This window comes from Montipora capricornis, chromosome 13 (assembly GCF_036669925.1).
Source record: "Montipora capricornis isolate CH-2021 chromosome 13, ASM3666992v2, whole genome shotgun sequence".
Classification (NCBI taxonomy): domain Eukaryota; kingdom Metazoa; phylum Cnidaria; class Anthozoa; order Scleractinia; family Acroporidae; genus Montipora; species Montipora capricornis.
The window spans coordinates 34,048,702-34,068,701 of record NC_090895.1 but is presented as its reverse complement, the minus strand read 5'-3'; the positions used below and the strand labels follow the sequence as shown (position 1 = coordinate 34,068,701).

General features: G+C 38.1%; 1 protein-coding gene and 1 long non-coding RNA gene across 2 annotated transcripts in view; one reads left to right on the top strand and one right to left on the bottom strand.

Annotated features, from left to right (window-relative positions):
* The window catches only part of LOC138028502 (von Willebrand factor A domain-containing protein 8-like), a 38,598-nt gene that overhangs the window by 17,241 nt on the left and 1,357 nt on the right, over positions 1 to 20,000 (bottom strand). The window contains exons 2-19 of the mRNA XM_068876058.1: positions 18,380 to 18,460; positions 18,011 to 18,066; positions 17,712 to 17,786; positions 10,024 to 10,238; positions 9,055 to 9,118; positions 8,358 to 8,522; positions 7,833 to 7,882; positions 7,619 to 7,727; positions 6,391 to 6,495; positions 5,919 to 6,095; positions 5,204 to 5,293; positions 4,538 to 4,615; positions 3,454 to 3,614; positions 2,875 to 2,988; positions 2,269 to 2,437; positions 1,265 to 1,342; positions 477 to 592; positions 278 to 390 (exon numbers count right to left, since the gene is read on the bottom strand). Coding sequence (XP_068732159.1) covers positions 278 to 390; positions 477 to 592; positions 1,265 to 1,342; positions 2,269 to 2,437; positions 2,875 to 2,988; positions 3,454 to 3,614; positions 4,538 to 4,615; positions 5,204 to 5,293; positions 5,919 to 6,095; positions 6,391 to 6,495; positions 7,619 to 7,727; positions 7,833 to 7,882; positions 8,358 to 8,522; positions 9,055 to 9,118; positions 10,024 to 10,238; positions 17,712 to 17,786; positions 18,011 to 18,066; positions 18,380 to 18,460 — 2,016 coding nt within the window. The remainder of the gene's footprint in view (positions 1 to 277; positions 391 to 476; positions 593 to 1,264; positions 1,343 to 2,268; positions 2,438 to 2,874; positions 2,989 to 3,453; positions 3,615 to 4,537; positions 4,616 to 5,203; positions 5,294 to 5,918; positions 6,096 to 6,390; positions 6,496 to 7,618; positions 7,728 to 7,832; positions 7,883 to 8,357; positions 8,523 to 9,054; positions 9,119 to 10,023; positions 10,239 to 17,711; positions 17,787 to 18,010; positions 18,067 to 18,379; positions 18,461 to 20,000) is intronic.
* On the top strand, positions 10,809 to 12,418 carry LOC138028964 (uncharacterized). The gene is made up of 2 exons (XR_011127777.1): positions 10,809 to 10,987; positions 11,803 to 12,418. It is a non-coding gene; the product is annotated as an uncharacterized lncRNA (long non-coding RNA).

The following is a 20,000-nucleotide window of genomic DNA, read 5'->3' as shown; positions in this document are numbered from 1 at the left end:
CTGACCCCTTCATGACTACAAGCTTGCCCTAAACTGTCACAAAATTTCATTCCTTTAGATAGCCACATGTGCATATTATAAGTTTGTTCCTTCCAAAGGGCTTGAACTTGACAGCATTTTTCTGATATAATTTCCCTTCAAGAAATACTAGACAAGCTGGAGTCCACTGAATGCATACACTTCAGCTTTTAATACTTCAACTTCACAGATTAAAAAAGTGACAGCACTTAGCAAAAGTAGTCCCCTAACGAAAATAAGATCAGAGAGACAAACTTACAAACAAAGTTATCACCATTCACTTGCTGTTGCTCAGAAGCTTCCTTGCTCATGTGAATTCCAGAATCATGAAGAACCTTTTGAAGCGATGCTGCTGCTAATCTTGGTAAAAATCTATTAATCAATAAATTATTGATAACAGAGGTCAGTTACTCTGTATAGCACCATAATGATTGTACAAAGGTTTGACTTCACAGTACCTTGCCAAACAAGCCTTGTGGATTGAGTGCTCCAGGTCCTCAGAAGGATAAGTGGCAAGTCGACGAGCTATCCGCAGAAGCTGCCTGGTGGATAACGATGATCCAATGGATGATGCCTACAACAAGCCACACAAGTACCATCATTTAACAAGTTAATGGGAGTTATCAGTATTTAATCAGTACATTAGATAAGAGATTTGTCTCGAGGTCAAAACTGCATTAAATTTTGACGCCAAGTAACAGACTTCAGAAAATGAAAATGAAAATCAATTATTGTATTTAAGAAACCAGAATGAGCATTATGGATTACCTCTGGTCACCCTACCTTAAAAAGCAAAACATTTAAGCAAGGGCAACATACACATGTACAAAATCCATAGCATTTTGATCATTTTTTAAATGTTTCTGGCATTTCCCTCTGACGAAGGGCTAATGCTTGAAATGTCAGCTTTCATAAAACTTATTTTTTTACTCCCCACCAATTTACATGTCACTACAGTTTCTTTAGAAAATAACCCCTGCATCTGACTACCTTACTGATTGATTGATACTAATCTCTTAGGATGAAAGGCACTGGCTAAAAACAGATTGATGCATCTGGGTATGTTGCCCTGTGCTTAATAATTATTATACGCTTGCATTGTGCTTGTGAAACAAGCCCTAAAAAACTTATCAAGAATGCATATATAATACCAGAAATAAGAATAGCTTAATAATACCGGTAAATACAATGATGAAAAATTCCATCACCATAAAAACACTTAAAAGGACAGGAACTTTCAACGTACAGTAGGGTCCTTTGATAATCGTAACTTGTCTGTAAGATCAAGAAGCTTGTCCATTACATCACGTGGTGAGCCTGGTACCTAGATTTTGAAACCATTCAGAAAAGCACCATAAATAATATTATTACATGTATATGGAGGAGAGTGTTTTACTGGGAACTAAACCACTCGTAGATTCCATACGCCACTACATCTGGGACCCGAGTGGCGTATTTTCCGTATGTCACCTTTGTGAGTGTCGTATCGTTCAATGACGCCACGATTCCCGCCTTTTTTTTCCCGCCTTTTTTATAAAGCCCAGCCGTATTTGTAAAACTTGACTACTTTGAAACACAATAAAATCGGAATTTATCAATATCTAGTCTCCATATAATAAAAAGAACATTACACGTTGGCTCGAAGATATGAATTTTATGTTCTCGTGGCAAGAACAATATCTCACGAGTGAGTGAAGCGAACGAGTGAGATATTGTTCTTGCCACTCGAACATAAAATTCATATCCTCTCGCCACCGTGTAATATCCTCTATATATTAAATTTAATTGTTGTACAGAGTTGCAAGAATGGTCTTAATCAGGCTCAGTATTAGCATCTATTACTACAGCTCATTGGATTGGCCTAGAAAGCAAGGAATCGGAAAAACAGGCGACAAAAGAAATTAAATTGGAGCTCAACAACAGTAGAGCTGCATCCTCTGATCCTATGAGATAAAATAATGTTATATCGATAAAAAGCTGTGTCATGTCTACAAAAATTTTCAAATAGTTACAACCAACCTTTGCTAAGGTCTCACCTCACATAACAGCTACTGGCTTGTTCTCTGAACCCATTCACTCAGTGACACTCACAGATTTTACTCTTGCTTATGCCAGATGATATTACTCACTGATTTGGTGTGCTTTCGGTGTGAATTGAATGCAGCTAATGCACTGTCCTCACTAAACTATATTTGCAATAACAAGCTTTCAAACATTCTTTTCATTAAGAATTAAAAAATTATGTCATACCATGTCATAGATGACTTGAGCTTCTTCCTGCTTTGAGAGCGGGCAAACATGATGGAAGAGGAACATGGACAGGAGCTCTGAGTTTAGCCATTGTTGCTGAGCACTGCTGATCAGAGGTGGCTCCGCTAATCCAATGATACGGAATGAAGGATGAATGCACAAGACACCCCTGCAGTGAGAAAATGAATTAGAGTGTTTTCTCAAGCCATTGCACTACATCAACTTGCCAAAACAAAAGAAGTGCTCTGAATACATGTTTCTTGGCCAAGATGGCAATTTTGTTTATCGTAATATCATTTAGAGAACATGTTCTTTCTTTAAAAAACAACATTATTGCTGTAATATAAATTTTGCTAATGAGGAAAGTCGTCTACCAGTGACCCACAATGAAATGTATTGACCAAGAAAAAGTTTCATCAAAGATTTGCACTGAAGGTCTTCTGGTTTTGCAGTCATGCATCAGCAATGAAAAAATCATATGACACTGTACAGAATGTGACAACAGCTGGACAATATGTCATGGTGAAGCTATGTTCACAACCAGTCAATAGCCCAGCTTGTGTTTAGCCCTAACTGACACCACAGTGACTTTAAGTCATGGGATACCTAGAGTTCATGTCATCATCAGTCCAGTTATTGTCTTCTTTAATTGTTTCATATCTTTCATGATGCAAGAGTCTTGTTCCATCATATAGAGAAAGCTCTCTTTCACTGATAAGCCTTAAAGAAAAAGATTGGAGAAAGCAACTGAATAATTATTACATTGGAATAACTGTAAAATATTTATGAAAGGACAAAAAGATTTATTAAAATTTTGAAATTAGCTTTCTTTTGACAATACCGTATTTGATGCTTTAACTTAACTCCTATCACCTACCAATAACCTGAGCAGCTATAGAATCTAACTACTCCTCCAATCCATATAAAACATGTCACTTTCTGACCAATGAAGTGATGCCCTTTTTGACAAAGCACAGCTGCTTCAGAATAAAATGAAATGTTTGGACTGCAGCCCTGTTTGTTTTGATTTGTTGAATATTGACAGATGTTGTTCAAGTTATCCATGGAAAAAATGTAATTATAGAGAACAACCAGAAGGGAAATGAAAAAGTCTGCTCTAAAATTTCCTCCTGTCCAAAGATGTTTTGAGGACGATACTGATCTGTTGTCTGATTTGCCCTTTACCTTTGTAGCACAGCAAGTGTTCCAGGATTGACTCTGTGAATTCCGTCCAACTCTGCAATGCTTCCTTTGAGTGCCGCCAGAACCAGTGGGGAGTACCTCCAGCTTGTGTCACCATTGGATAATGTAATTCGCTGCTGCAGCAGATCCCTGGCTGTCATATCCTTATCAGTTGATTACAGAAAATGAACCTTTAATCCATCTCATTAACCAAGTTCACATCACCCTCCTTTTCCAGGCAGTCCTTTAGAGGACTAATGTTTGAGATAGCAATAAAATTGACTTCTTGCATGACGGAAAACTACAGACTATGATAAAGCTCTCTGAAAAGTTAAAGAAAATTATCTGAAGCAGATTTAGAGCCCCTTCACAATTGGACAATTCTAATTAAGGTGGCTCTGAAGCCACTCCAGAGAACTTTTTAAAATTTTGCAAAGAGTTTTATCTTAATAATTAATAATTGTCACGGCTAATCGCCGTCGCAAGTACAGCAAGGACACAGCTCAACAAGGTCAAAACGAAAGCATACAAAGGCGCCTCTGGCAGCCACTATATGGTCCATGTGTGACCTTGGAGCACAGCTTACAGCCAGCTGGAATCAGCTGTATGTTGGTTTTTGCTGAGGGGGGGAAACCGGAGAACCCAGAGAAAAACCCTCGAAGCAGAGAAGAGAACCAACAAACTCAACCCACTTACGGCGTCGGGTCCAGGAATCGAACCTGGGCCACATTGGTGGGAGGCAAGTGCTCTCACCACTGCGCCATCCCTGCTCTAATCTTAGCTTGCCTATCACTTTCCTGCAATAAGAAATAGCGGTTGCCAAGTTTGCTTTTGAGATATAAGCATTTAAAGACAAAAGAAAAGCATTTTAGATGGTTCTTCTGTTGTAATGTTAACCTATCAGCTTATTAACTAAAAACTTCTTGTTATATAAATTCTCTTACAATTCAGAACTAATGGATAGCACCATGGTCTCTTTCAACAAATAACTTGTACTCATTACTTTTATTCTAAATACCGTAGTTCGTGAGTGAGATGGAATTTTCAATGCAAATTATGCAAGTTATCTAATTACCGGTATACATACCTGGTAAAGAACAACAGGCTCAATGTTGTACCCAAGAAAATCTGCAAACTGTTCGACCAATACACTTTTCCCACAACCCTAATAGGCATCAATCATAACATGGTTACACTTAATTCAGTAATACAGCGTAGTGGGATTTGATCATTATTTGTCCTGTGGAACAACATTATGAATGCAAGATCTGTATGGCAAAACATGAGACCTGAACACTGGCTGGTCTTTCATACACCAGATCCGATAATATCCATAAAACAAAAGAACAAAGCTCACATAACAATTATACCTAACTAATAAAGCCAAATTGGAATAACAAGGGTTCTTTTGTCCTCCGCCATTTTTGTCTGGTATACGAAAGTCTACTCTGAACACTACATATTTGCAGACTGTCACCTAATTCATGGATTCTTATAAATTTTATAACATGGGTTGTTGTTCCTGTAAAAAATACAGGTAATAATCATGTGGCCCTAGTTATTCAAAGGGTGCATCATTGGCACAGTCTTGAGTGAATGACCTTGGAATCACTTATCCGATAGACAGTGATTTGATCTGTGAATAGGGGCTAGATTCAACATTTAGAAAACCAATTATTGCCTGAATACAATTTGCGTAGGAATTGCAAACCACATGAACATTTTACATGCACTTTCAAAAAAATCTTCTAACCTTGGGTCCAATAAGACAAAAATCATGAACAGCATGAGACTCTAACATGTCTGCCAAAAGCTTAGAGTGAGATTTTGTCATCACAAAGCCCTGGTAAAAAAGGAAAATTATAAACAAAAAACCAACAACTTCATCAAGCTGATCATGACTGCATGAGAGGTACTGTGATTTCCAGGGGTTAGAGTTAGGGCAACAGTACTTGTCTTAATTTTGACTGGCACTGATGCTGGGAAGTGTTTTTTCTAGTACCTAAAACTGTAAAATTGGCCTTCAACACTCTGTATCCACCTCTTTCCGGCAGGTCTAAAACACACGTCATATTCCACAGGTCACTCGTTGCAGGTCATTGTTTTACCTTTTGGAAAGTAACCCTAACCCTCAATTTGGCTAACCTTAACCCTAACCGTATTGGTCATCAATAAAATTACTTCCTTGGGCATATTATCCTGTGTGCATTTGGTAATTAAGGTGCTAAGCTAAGAATTCTGGCTGACTCCATAATATCGATTGGATTGGTCACAATAAGAATTATTATTATGAGAACAGTAACAATAATATTATTGGTTTGGGCTTTATGATACTCATTTCAAAACCACTCACAATATAGTTTTCTCTTGTTATGCTCTCGAAAACTCTTAGCTTCTCTTAGTTTTCTCTTTTTATACTCTAGAAAACTGTAATCCCATTTACTTGTTAATGTTTAATTAATATTCACCTTGCTATTTTTGACTTGAGCTTGATCACAACCCGCAGGAGTTTCAAACACTGTTTTCCATCTCTTAGTCCCAACTTCCACCGAAGCCCTTGGAGTTAGAAGATCTGAACTAAACATCTTTACTTTATTAACAGATGCCAGTGCAGATTTCTTTCCTTTGTCATTCAGATCAAATGTCTGAAAAAAAAAATGATACTACTCACTTCATTGTTCCCGTTGAATTTCATAGCTCTTCCTAATTAGAGGATTGTAAACTTTCTTTGCTTTTATTACCTTGTTCAGCTTTGCAGTTTTAAGCAGACAACAGCATGAATATTATCACTGATCAAAAGATGCCAAACCAAAGAATGGAGTTATATTGGGCTCAAACATCACTACAAGTAGCCCTACTGTTTTAGCATTTCCCAGAGAAATTGAAGGTGATTACATGAGACTGTCAGAATTTTTTATCATTGAAGCTATAGATCTTCACCTTCAGAGCATCCTGCACAACTTTCTGTCCTTCATCTCCAAGTATAAGGTCATAAGGATACAGTCTATACATAAGTTCTTCCAATGAATGTTTTGGATTTATGTCCTCAAAAGAAACACAAAAGAGAAAAAAAGAGAGTCAAATGATGGAACTAAAAGACACCACTGTGATAAAAAGTAATCTGTGAACAGCTTGGCCTCCCTCCATTTCCTTAGACACACTTCACACACCTCAATTCTTCATGCCATATACATGGCAGTCAGCTCAAAAGCCATTGTGCCTTTTATCACGGCACACTTCCCATCAATGCCAGGTTAATGTTTTTCTTCCCTTTTCAATACTCATGGAGATATTCTGTAATCTGTTTACAAACTTTAAAAATGTATGAAATAAAGCTTTAAGGAATATGGTAACAACAGTATCGACATAATAATTATTGATACTGTGGTTTGTTTGGGATAATATTAAATTAAGAATGCAATGAGGTTAAATTTAATTTAGGCAAAGTTAATCTCAAGCCAATGCAGAAAGCGACCTTTTTGTGTCAAATGGGCCTGCCTTTATTTTGGGGGACAGGCCCGGAAAATGGCTTGCTTGTGCATAGCCATGCAATCTTTGCTCATCTTTGCAGGCAATTTTTGTGAATCACTTCCGATTCAATGAGACCCACCCTTCCTACCCCAAGGCTACTTGGTCATGGAGGTAAGTATCTGGTCAGGTAAGTGTACTTTCCACTGGACTGTGTTCCAGTGTGATGGTGTCGGGTAGCAACTGCTTTGGGGTTGTTCCCGCTTGCAGGTTTCCAGGGATGCCACCATGTCATGCCTGGATCACAACAGGTCCCTTCATGCCATCTTTTAAGCCCAGGGGGTACTCGATGTATCCCTGGTTGGGGAGGTGCGGCGCAGCCCCTCATACCCTGACCCTGTTTAAGACAACTATTGCTGATTTTCCTACCCATTTTATGACAGAATTCCGATTTTTGATACCCTGTTTAAGACATTTAACCCAGTTTAAGACAAAAATTGATAAATTGATACCCTGATTAAGACAAAAAATGATAAATTCGATACCCTGTTCAAGACAAAAATCCCGAAAAACATACCCTGGCTGGCCGCACATCCCCATTAAGCCCTTATAAGGGAGTACCCCCCCCCCCCCCTCCCCGGGGCACTAGTTTTCAAGCTCATCATTCAAAACCTGGCAATGAGTTTAATAGTAGACTTACCATAATTCTGACAATATTTACAAGATTATGAATCGGAAAATCTGGAAGGCCAACAGAGGCCAGCTCTGTTGATTGCAATGCGTGTGCAAATGAAGCCAGCTGTGCCAGCCTAGAAAAAGACCAGGGAAAGAAAAAGACAAAGCATAGTTATTATTGATAAGACGGGTTATGTCACTCCCCACATGAATGTACTTTTAATTAAAATTTTACAGACCTTTCTTGTGGTACATTGGGGCACACAGATTGAAGAAGATTAAGCTGATCCTGGAAAATTGAGTTAATGAATATCATTACTTTCAGTAAAAATAGCGCTCTAGTACAATTCACACATATGTATCCATTTTAACACACTTCAAGTGCATTAGTTTGAAATGGGTAAGGCAAATTGACAGATTTCCAAAACACACTTGCACTGAAACTCCACATAGGTTAGTTAGTAAGTACAAGAAAGTGCTTTTGTAAGTTCAAACAATGGCTACAAGGAAACAATACAGCTGATATATTTTACTGGTCACAGGCCATACATGTAGGTCACAGATCAGAGGTCATTGTTTTACCAATACAGAAAGTATCCTAAATATTCACAAAAGCTAACCTTAGGCCCAATTAGGTGAAACAATGACCTGTGACCTGTGGCCTGTGACCTGCAAAAAATACCAGCCGGAAATTAACTCACAGGGGAGCCAGTGAGCTCTCTTAGACAGGCTTTCATTAACTGACCATAAACTCTTGCACTAACCTTAAATGGTAACAAATGAATATCCCTTGCTTGAAATCTTGATCTGAGAGGAGGATCTAATGGGTTTCCATGGTAACGAGGCACAGGGAGTCCAAGGGCAATCACTCTGAAGTCTTCACTAACTCGCACAAGCTTCCATGCTCTCAGCTCCTCTTCTGAATGTTCCTTGAAAGAAATTGTTTAATTGTTCAAGTCTGATTTCCAGTTATGACCATACCAAGTGACTCTTGTAAGCCAAAAGGAATTTAATTAAAGTTTATTCATCTCGGAAGCACAGATACTCAAAGTTTTTCTGGGTAAACTCACAGGCCTACAGGCTGGAGAGTAACTGCAGCTTCAATCAGCTAATAATATTATCACTCTGGTCCATTAAATTATCAACCCTACCTCCATTTTAACACCTTTCAGAAACATTGCAATTTTGTAATTCAAAAACACTAAGGGCGCGTTCGATTGACCCTATTCCGGAATAACAATATGTGGAGTGATGATTAAAATGGTATGTTTGGCGCATTTCACAGCAGCAAGGATAGTAAAAATTTGTTTAAAATAGCATTTTGGCAGCTATTTGACAATTTTAATGTGAATCTTCATAAAAATGAAGGATTTCTAAATTATATTCCATGCATTCCTATTCCTGATTAGAACGCACCCTAAGTGTTATTCACATCCAGTAACAAAAACAAGGTTTACATACTTTCAAAAGTGAATCATATCTCTCTGCCGCCATGAGAAATCTTCCATCCTCTAACTGCATTTCCCTGAAAGTAATCACTCAAAAGTAATCATCTTTGATCTTGAGAATCCCTTTAACTGCTACCACATTGTTATTAACAACGGGAAAATGCAGACCATAAAGGAGAGACCACAAAATGTGGGCAGAGGTTAAATCCTGGATGAAGCCATAAATGAAGGCTTTTTGATTTTGAACTGGTGCTATCTAAAATTATTCCTTAAACTGAAACTAGCAGTCGTCTTATTCCTCTGGGCTTTGACTATGGACTGAAGCGCGACTTCCTGGGTCACTTTGTATTCACTGGCTTTAGACTTAATCATGTTAGCACTTGTCTATCAAAGATCCCCACAGTTGCATGGATGACCAGGTAATAGCTATTATTGTTAAAGTGCCTATCACCTCAACACACTTTTTCAATATATTTATTCTCCGAAATCATCCCAAATACATGGTGTTGTTTTTAGAACATTTAGATTGAAATTTCACTCTTTCATTGGCTTTGAAAAATGGGAAAAGTGGTCATACCGTGATTAATAACCGAGCAATGAAAGGGAATGGGTCCGATACCGGGTTGATGTCACAAATTAATTTGCATCGCTGTTTTCAAAGAACTGCCTCAATGCAAATTAATTTGTGACGTCAACCCAGTATCGAACCCATTCTCCTTCATTGCTCGGTTATGGATCAAAGTATGATCACTTTTCTTGTTTTTGAAAGCCAATAAAAGAGTGAAATTTCAATCAAAAGGTTCTATAAACAACACCATGTATTTGGGATGATTTCGGAGAACAAATAAAGCGGAAAAGTGTGTTGAGGTGATAGGCACTTTAACAACTCTTAAATATAGTAATAATAATATATTGTTATTATCATCATAAATTTTACTCATTTGACAGAATGAATATCATGAATATGATAGCCTTTGCTTACCTATTTTCAAGAAGGTTATTTAACACAGGTAGAACATTACGTTCAGCCTTCTCAATGCCCTCGATCATCAGCACTCGTCCCTTTGTTGCAGCACGCACAGCACACTGGTCAACATAATAAGCACTGCCTGATGAAATCTCCCTCCTTTGCTTTAAGTCTGCCTCTGTCGTGTCACGTGATAATGCGATGTATTCAACCTCGCGTTTAGTCAGTTCCTACAATGCAACACAAACACAATATCAATAACAAATACTATTTTACCCCTTAATGACCTACATCCTCTCGCCTAAATAACATTAGATCACACGAAGAATGAATCAGGAAGACCTGTAAATCAAGAAATGTTTAACACACAAACAAGCCATTTATAAGTTTTACTTTACGGTACATCATGTAAATGAGGGTCATAAAGTTTTGTAAATGAATTGTGGAGCAGTGGAATAAACAAATACAACAGCCACACTGATAATCGTTATAAAATCAGTCTATTGAAAACAATGTTGTACTGTGCCTATGTTGTGGAATAAATTAGGTTTTGGTTTGAATTGTTTCAAACAAGTTCATTGTTTTCAAACCAGTTTAAATATATTTTCCGCTGGTATTCCAAGTAATTAGTTGCGGTGTTTTCATTTCACACCTGCCGCACCCACTATTGTGCATTCTGTTTTTCATGTATGTTAGGATTGGCCAGTTATTAGTATTTATACCCTCCGCTGTCTCTTGAGTACCATTCACGCTTGCGGTTCCATACAGTTGATTCATCTTTCTGCTTTAAGCTTATCTATTCGTGTGATGCCCAACGACCAGATACAGAGTGAAGGTTCGTCCGTTTCGGCTGAAATATTCCAAACGTCTTCGGGTGACAGTGGAGGCAACTCAGCAGCCGTTGATCAAGTCTTTTCCATGTTCAAAGATTTTCTTGAGAAAAAATTAGAAGACAAAGGAAAGCAAATCGAGCATAGAAGTAAGTTAGATAAAGAAGTTGTGCAGCTAAAGTTCAAAGGAAACCAGAAACAATTTGAGCTTAATGCCGAGCTGGATACCATTTTGGAAAGTATTGAAACCGAGAGCGAAAGCATCGAGCCAAAGTTGTCGCAAATCAAGAAGCTTTCCCAAGAAGGCAGGCAACGTATTCGAAAGCGGCAAAAGCTGATAAAAATCACTGATAAAAGCATGGACGGCTGGCAGGTCGTAGCCGAGTACGAGTCAGACGAATTTGCATCCGGCTCCGAAGATGAAAAACGTTTTAAGAAGGCAAGGGAAGCTGCGAGTCGCAAGAGACGCCAAAAAGAACAACTCTCCAGTGATCGTGGAAAGAAACCAAGAATTGCTTTGGGCACTGATAATCAACTTTTTCGTGGTATAAGATAAAGAGTCTCCTCTATACTTTGTATGTTCATGGGTGTTTTGGATACGCTTGCGCATCCTACCATATTTCTCGTGGTATTTGTTTGTATTACGGGAATTTAAGGGTAAAATGTTTTACGTTCGTTTGAGCGAAGCGAATTAGAACGTAAATATATTTTCCGCTGGTATTCCAAGTAATTAGTTGCGGTGTTTTCATTTCACACCTGCCGCACCCACTATTGTGCATTCTGTTTTTCATGTATGTTAGGATTGGCCAGTTATTAGTATTTATACCCTCCGCTGTCTCTTGAGTACCATTCACGCTTGCGGTTCCATACAGTTTATTCATCTTTCTGCTTTAAGCCTTCCCCCCCCCCCCCCCCCCCCCACCTCCCGTTTACTACAGGTTTCGTCATTGCCTTTATCTTTCAGGCCGTAGAGACGCTTTTGGCGACTTCTTCCGCTGTTTCAAATGCGGCAAATTTGGACACTGGGCTAAGGACTGCCAATCCTTGTTCTGGCCGGGAAGTTACCAGCCCCTTAGCTACAATTCTTTCCCTGGAATCTCCTACAACAAGCCAACCTCAGGCCAATCAGCTCAACAAAAGCAATGATGATGCCTTGGCGCAGGTACATCAGTTTACACAGGATTACGAACTTGAAAGCTGACATTCATTACGTGTTAAGGGTAATCTGAAGAATAATTTAGTTTTCTGCAGATCTATAGGTGCTCCGGATTTCATTTTGTCTATTATTGAAAATGGCTACAGACTGCCATTCATTAGTTTTCCGTTGGCCGTAAAACTGAAAAATAATAAGTCGGCTTGTATTTATGCTGTTTTTGTGGATCAAGCTGTTCTTGAGCTCCTTAATTCAGACCGGGTGCGTTTGGTTAATGAGCAGCCTTTTGTTGTAAATCCTTTGTCAGTTTCTGAACAACCATGCGGTAAGAAGAGCTTATTCTCGATTTGCGTCATGTCAACAAGTCATTAATTAAGCAAAGTGTTAAGTAAGAGGACTGGAAAATTGCTATGTCTTATTTTGTGAAGGATGGGTTCATGTTTCCTTCGATTTAAAAAGTGGTTACCATCATGTAGACATTGCACAAGAGCACCAAACTTTTCTGGGGTTTTCATGGCGTGCGCCCGATTCCATTAAGGAAATATTTTGTTTTTTCTGTGGTCCCGTTCGGTCTGTCCTCTGCCCCTTGGGTTTTTACTAAGGTTTTGAAGCCTTAAAAAAAAAAAAAAAAAGTTATTGGAGAGTACAGGGTCTTTGTAAAGCCATCTTCTTGGATGATGGTTGGGCGATTGTTCAGGATAGAGAAAGTTGTCTCATTAAGGCCCGGGCTGTAAGGGCGGATTTGTGCAACGCAGGTTTTGTTGTCAATGAAGATAAATCGGTATGGGAACCCACCCAAGTATCGGACTGGCTGGGTATTACCTGGAATGCTGCATTAGGTACTTTTAAATTGTGGAAAGGAGAATTGTTAAGATCATTAACTCAATTGATCATATTATTGAAGCCGATTTCAAAGTTACCGCGAGAGAGTTGTCTTCCTTCACAGGTCAAGTTATCTCTACCTGGCCTGTAGTTGGTAACATTGGCAGGATAATGACCAGACATTTGTGTCTTGTCCACCGCGTGCAGGGATAATTGGGATTCTATATCCCTTCTTGACGATTACTGCAAGGAAGAACTGTATTTTTGGAAGGAAAGTATGGTTAATATCAACACTAGGTATTGCTTTGTAAGTAAGGTACCAAGTTATTTTGTGTATTCTGACGCCAGTTCCACCGGAGGTGGAGCAATTACTGATTTTAACAATGATTTTGTGTGCCACAAAACGTGGTCGGAGAACGAGAGAGGTCAAAGTTCAATGTGGAGAGAACTGTCTGTTATTGAGTTTCTTTGCAATCATTTGCCTCAGTGTTGGATCACATGTTAAGTGGTTTACGGATAGCCAAGTAGCTGCTCAGATTGTTGAAGTGGGCAGCATGAAATTAGGTTTGCACAAATGGCCAGAGGGATTTTTGATATTTGTATCTGATCGGGAATTCATTTAGATGTACAGTGGATCCCTCGCACTTCGAATCAACAAGCTGTTTATATAAGTCGTTTAATTGATACTGATGATTGGCAAATTACTGAAGAATTTTTTCTTTTTCTCGATGGCTTGTGGGGTCCGCATAGTGTAGATTGCTTTGCAAATTATTATAACCGCAAGATCCCCAGGTATTTCTCGAGGTTTTGGAATCCCAATTCCTCGGGTGTTGATTTTTCTTTCAGTCTCTTCGAGGGGAAAATTGCTTAGTAGTCCAGCCAGTTGGTATCATCCCACGCGTATTACATTATCTTAAATCTAAAAATTTACTGATTAATTTATTGGACGGTGTGTCTACTAGCCTATGTTTTTTCAGTTGTTGGCGCTGGCCAAGGCAGTATGCCGTTTATTTGTAAGGCACTGGCCTAATGTTTGGTCTGTCATTTCATATGGTGCTGTCCTAATAGGAGTATAGTTGATTTATGTGGCACTGGCCTAATCAATGGTTGTTGATCTACGCGGCACTGGCCCATACGATCATTTAACGTCTTACGTGGCACTGGCCTCATCAATGGTTGTTGATCTACGCGGCACTGGCCCATACGATCATTTAACGTCTTACGTGGCACTGGCCTCATCAATGACTGATTTTTGTACGGTTATTAAAGGATGTTCTGTCTTTCTTTTGTTCTTCTAGTATGTATGTTTTGTTCTTGTCTTTACAGATTATGCTATCAAGTAATTCTTGGAAAGGCTTTCAACAGTTTTCTTCAATCAACGTTTATGAAGTGCTAAATGTTATGTTGAAGTCCAGGTCGGATTCGACCACTAAAGCTTACGTTCGTGTTATCAGAAAGTTCTTGGACTGGTCTAAAAGTAGACAGTTCAACATGCAGTTACCTTTTCCTCTTAGTGTTGTTTCTCTATATTTGTTTGAAGTTCAGCAGTCTTCCGCTTCTAGCTCCTCAGCAATTTTAGCCCATGCGGCCCTTAAATGGTTACATTCTTTTGTCCCTAGTTTGGATCGTAATCCTTTAGATAGCGAATTTTGCAGAAATGTCGTCGAATCCGCTAAACGCCAGAAGTCATAGCCAGTTATGAAAAAGAAGCCTATTTCCACAGAAATTATAAGGCGTATTTTAGATATTCATAACAGGAAAGATGCTAATTTAAAGAATCTCCGTATTGCTGCGTTGTGCTCTTTAGCCTTCGCAGGGTTTTTTCGTTATGACGAATTATGCAATATCGTTCCGGAGCATATCGAATTTCACAGCGATTATATAAGAATTTTTGTGCCTCGTAGTAAGACAGATGTTTATAGGGAAGGAAATTTCGTCTATATTAGTGCATCTGGATCTAAGTACTGTCCTGTTGGTGTTTTACAACGTTATTTAGATTTATCTGGTATTGACTTAGACAGTCCTCTCCCTTTATTTAGACCAATTGTTTTTCACCGTAGTACTTCTAGCTATACCCTGAGGAGCGGAAAGATTTCTTATACTACCTGTAGAGATATCTTAAGGGATACCTTAAGTCAGCTGGGCTATACAACCCTAATGTTTATGGTCTTCATAGTTAAAGATCCGGTGGCATTACAGCTGCCGTACGCCATAGTAGGAATTCGATTCCAGAAAGACTACTTAAAATTCCTGGTAGGTGGAAATCTGATTCTGCCAAGGATATGTATGTTGAAGAAAGCCTTGAAAACAGGTTGCATGTAACTAAGTATTTAGGTTTGTAACGTATTATGGAGCGTAGATTAGTTTCTGCATACAGTAGTATCTAAAGAGTTGTAAAAAAAAAAAAAAAAAAGTGCAGTAACAATTTCTTTTTGTAATTTCTATCTTATAATAAACTGTTTTGGATACGCTTGCGCATCCTACCATATTTCTCGTGGTATTTGTTTGTATTACGGGAATTTAAGGGTAAAATGTTTTACGTTCGTTTGAGCGAAGCGAATTAGAACGTAATTTTTTTTTAAACTGGTTTAATTTTCTTAGAACACTTCCCATTTTAACATAATATAACATAATTATTTGGATATCTTTCTGTAATTAATTTTATGGAGTATGTATAAGAAAAACTAGAGAAATCATTTTAAGATTGTTATGGTTGCTTGTTGTCTCTGATACTATCAAAGACGATAATAATTGTATTGCATGCAAACAATAATCTTTAGTGTTAAGGGTTAAATGCTCAGCCTAGTAATAATTATTTGGGTTAATCACTTATTATGAATGGTTAGCTTTCATGTAAGGTTAGGGACACTGCCCACATTTTAGTAATTAGGGTTAAGCCCTCAATTAGGTTTACGCACTAATTTGAAACAGTTAGCATTTCAGGTGTTGTATGAAAACTGCAGACTACCTACAAATAGCACTGATAAACAGTAATTAAGTCTACAAACCACCCCTTTCAAATAGCACTGAGATGCAGTATTTAAGTCTAACCACCCATTTCAAAACGGTTAGCTTTTACTGTGAGTTAGGGTTAGTCGGCGGTCTGCAAGTGTCAGACATTGCGTTTGAGGTACTAGGCATTGGCACAGATTGTAGTGATTGGAGTAGTCACTAATTTGCAGTGTTTAGTCTAACAACCGTTGTCTTGGTTTTTGGGTTAAGAATATTGGTTCATGGTTGGTGGAAGTAAAGCCTTTTTTCACATGTAGGATAAAGCGGTTTAGTTTATAGAGAGGATGTGGTGCTGTGTCGGTGGGGAAGTGAAATGAAAAGGGTTTCTTTCAACTGAGTTGATATGGTAAATTGACCACTGTAAAGAAATTTAAAAGTTGATGTTTCGAGTGTTAGCCCTTCGTCAGAGTTAAACCCTTTTCTGTCTTTCACAAGTAGGACTACTTTTCATAATGAAAAAACAGTGATATTCTTTTATCATTCCTATTTGTCTCTCAGATTTTCAATTAAATAGAGCAGTATTCAACTGGAAAGTAACTAAATTACCATTAACCGTAACAATGGTATTATTTAATTTTGTACTGTTACAACATTAATAAACTAAAATTAGTTATCTTGAAAGGAAATCTTGCGTCTGGCAGCATATAACCAATCAAAATTCATGTGATGTCACAGACATGTTTCCATACTCTTATCTTAACACAGCTACTGCCCAATGAGAGTGTGCATACTATCCTAATTATTTTATAATGTTATACAGAGTCTTAAGAGAGGAAAGGTAACTATGACAAATATGTGGGTGGGTGTCTCGAAAACGAAGACCTTAAGGACGGTCCCTACTATTGTTATTGTGCACCCATTCTGCGCATCTCGAGATACTCGGGTTTCCTATGGGTGATGCTTACTAATACAGGGATATTTTTGCGCAGTTTAAAATTATCCGGAGAAAGTAGATCTTAGTAAGTACTCTTGGTATCCAAAAAGAAAATTGGGGGTAACCATGCATTTTTAAGAGATAATTAAGCTTCAATTTGAGAACAAACGCCATACACTGCTTTTTTTTTTATATCTTTTAAAAAATACTATTCATGAATTATCTTTGGAAAATGCATGGTTACCCCCAATTTTCTTGTTGGATTTCAATAACACTTGTTAAGATCTACAATTCCTGCATAATCATAAACCGGAGCAAAAACATCTTTGAATTAGTAGGCACAGTCCTTAAGACAACGAAAACTTGAAAAAAACGTAACCCAAAACCCTCAATTTGGCTAACAATAGGCCTATTAAAGTTGGTTTTGTAGGCCTAGAGTGTCACAGGGCCAATATATCACTTTAAAACAAGTTGTAGTGAATGAGGGACTTGAAATTCACTCGAGGTAACTCAAAAAACCAACTTTAGGCCTAGTGTTAGCCAAATTATTGAGGGTTTTGGGTTACTTTTTTCGGGGTTTTAGGGTCTTAGTTTTCGAAACACCCTTTACATGTGGGTTGAGGTATGCATGCCAAACAGAAGACAAGTTTGAAAATTACATTAAACAATGAAATCACCCTTCAACTCAAATTGCCTTACATAACGAGAATCCCACAAAATTAAAAAAACAAAAACCAAGGGTCCGCAGACCCAGCATTTTTAGCCACCCTCATCCTGACAAAGCTGTGAAGTGTTCAAATTTAAGGTGATGTGGAGGATATACTCTCAGTTTCAGTTTTCTCAAAAAACAACTACAGACACTGTTCCCACCAATTCCTTGCCAAATGACTCAGAATAATCACCAAATGATTACAATAAACTGGAAATTATTTCCAAGACAATTTTTTGTAGCCATCGTTGTCATCCTTGCTTAAGCTAACTTATGAAAACAAAACATGTAAAAAGTACTAACCAGGTACTGCATGGCCAGTACTCTTCTCAATGGACCTGGTGCCCCAATGAGGAAAATATCCTGTCCAAGTTTATCCTAATAGAGAGCACAACATATCAAGGTTTTGAATGGCTTAGTTCATTGTTTCAATTAAGAGTCCAGTCTCAGGTCAGACACCGAACAAAACGAAACCTGACCAAAATGTAAGATATGAGGGAATTTTCTCGGACAAAGAATTTGACCAACCAACTCCTCAAAATAATGCATTAAAACAAGGGCCTCTGGATTTCAAATGCCATGCTCTAACCACTTTCACACACCTTCTGCATGATCCAACGTAGATTCTTCAGTACATACTGAGGAAGTTCTCCACTGACTGAAAGAAAAAAGGATATTACAGCATCATGTAGAGTAGATCAATGATTCTTTTTTCCTACTGTTACGAGTCTCGAGTGAATTTTATTTTTCGGGAAAAAAACTAACAAGGGATGTGTACCAGTGTTAAAACAACAACTACACCACTGTTGCCTCAGAATTGCTATCAACATTACTTCATTCCCTGGCCAAAACTTTACCACATTCGTAACAATAATATCATTGTGAAAATGTCACCATGAGACATTTTGGAACTTGCAATCGGAACATTAAAGCTTTTGTGAAGAGCAAATGTTTATGACTAAACAACTCACCATTATACTTAACAGGTACCAATTCAGGAGACACTGGCTTTTTCAACTGAATACTGACATCACCAATACTAACACTACCATCTGAAAAAAAAAATTAAAACAATGCCTCATTAAGTTAATTGGAATGGTCATATTAATGTCAAGGCCCTATACATATTCAAGGCTGCTACCTAGCGGTCGCCCGGTCGCCTAGGGCGCCTTATTTGCGAGCGCGGGCGACCAAATTTCTGAAGAAGTAGCCCGAACGGGCACCTTACTTGATTCATCCTCACTTTCTTGTAAATTTGATCCCAGCTGGAATTAATTAATTCGGAGCTCTTGAAAAAATGATTCAGGCTACTAACCTTTTAATGTTGGAAGCCCAAAGGGGTCCCAGAAAATTTTCTTAGGCAGCAGCCTTGAATTCATTAATCTATAAACTTTAGATTTTTGGTCCACTTAAGGCCAAGAAACTAAAAATCAACCTTTGTATTCCACTAGAAAAGCACAGGAAATACTCTCAAATTTTCTTTAAAATTATCCTATATTTAACCCATTGACTCCTGGAAGTGAGACTGTTACAATGGACAAGGACGCTCACAGTCCACTTCCAATTTTTTCACTGTCCAGTTTTTTAAAATCACCATGCAGTTTTACCATTATCTTTTTTTGCACAGTGCAGTTTTATTTTCATACCAGTTACCAGACTTCCTCGAAAGAATGAAACTGAACTGTGAAAAATTATATGGAACTGGACTGTGAGCTTCCTGGGCCACCACAAATTTTACTGTCTAACACCAGGTGATTTTACTCAACAATGGAGGAGGAGGAGGGAGGAGTCAATGGGTTAATGTTAAAGTGCCCCTAACCCCAAAAAAGTTCTTTCGCTAAAAGAAATCTTTGCACCTGTTCGAAACGCATTGCAGCCATTTTTTCCTTTTTCTAACAAATCCTGCCTTTTTATAGGCTTCAAAACTTGTGAAAAACCAAGCATCTTCTGTTCATGGCCGAGTCGGAAGGGGAGTGGGTCTATTCCTGATTTGACGTCACAATCTACTTTACATGCATGTTTACAAAGAGTTAATGCAATGTGAATCAGTTTGTGACGTCATATCAGGAATAGACCCACTCCCCTTCTGACTCAGTCATGAACAGAAGATGCTTGGTTTTTCACAAGTTTTGAAGCCTATAAAAAGGCAGGATTAGATAGAAAAAGGAAAAAAAGCCGCTATGCATTTTGAGCAGGTGAAAAGATTCATTTTAGCGAAAAAAAAATTTGGGGGGTTAGGAGCACTTTAAAATCAAACTATATTATTGTAACTAAAAACTATATTCACATGCTACAGCTTTTAAAAGAGTACAAAATGAATAAAAGGAAAAATAATCAAGATTCTTAGAAATTGAGCTTTGGAGTAGACAGCCGTGTTATAAAGAAGGAAGTGGAAATGCAGCTATTGGTGTGAACAGTGTAATGCACCTGTGAGAGGAATGATAAACTAGTTGCTAGGAAATGGATGAAAGGACATTAGTAATTGCAATGCACAGCCCACAGACCAGAGGGACAGTTTGACAATTCAGAACCTACAATTGGCGACAAATTAGTTGAGATGCTGCCAGTAGAGCACACTGGCAATGTCACTTT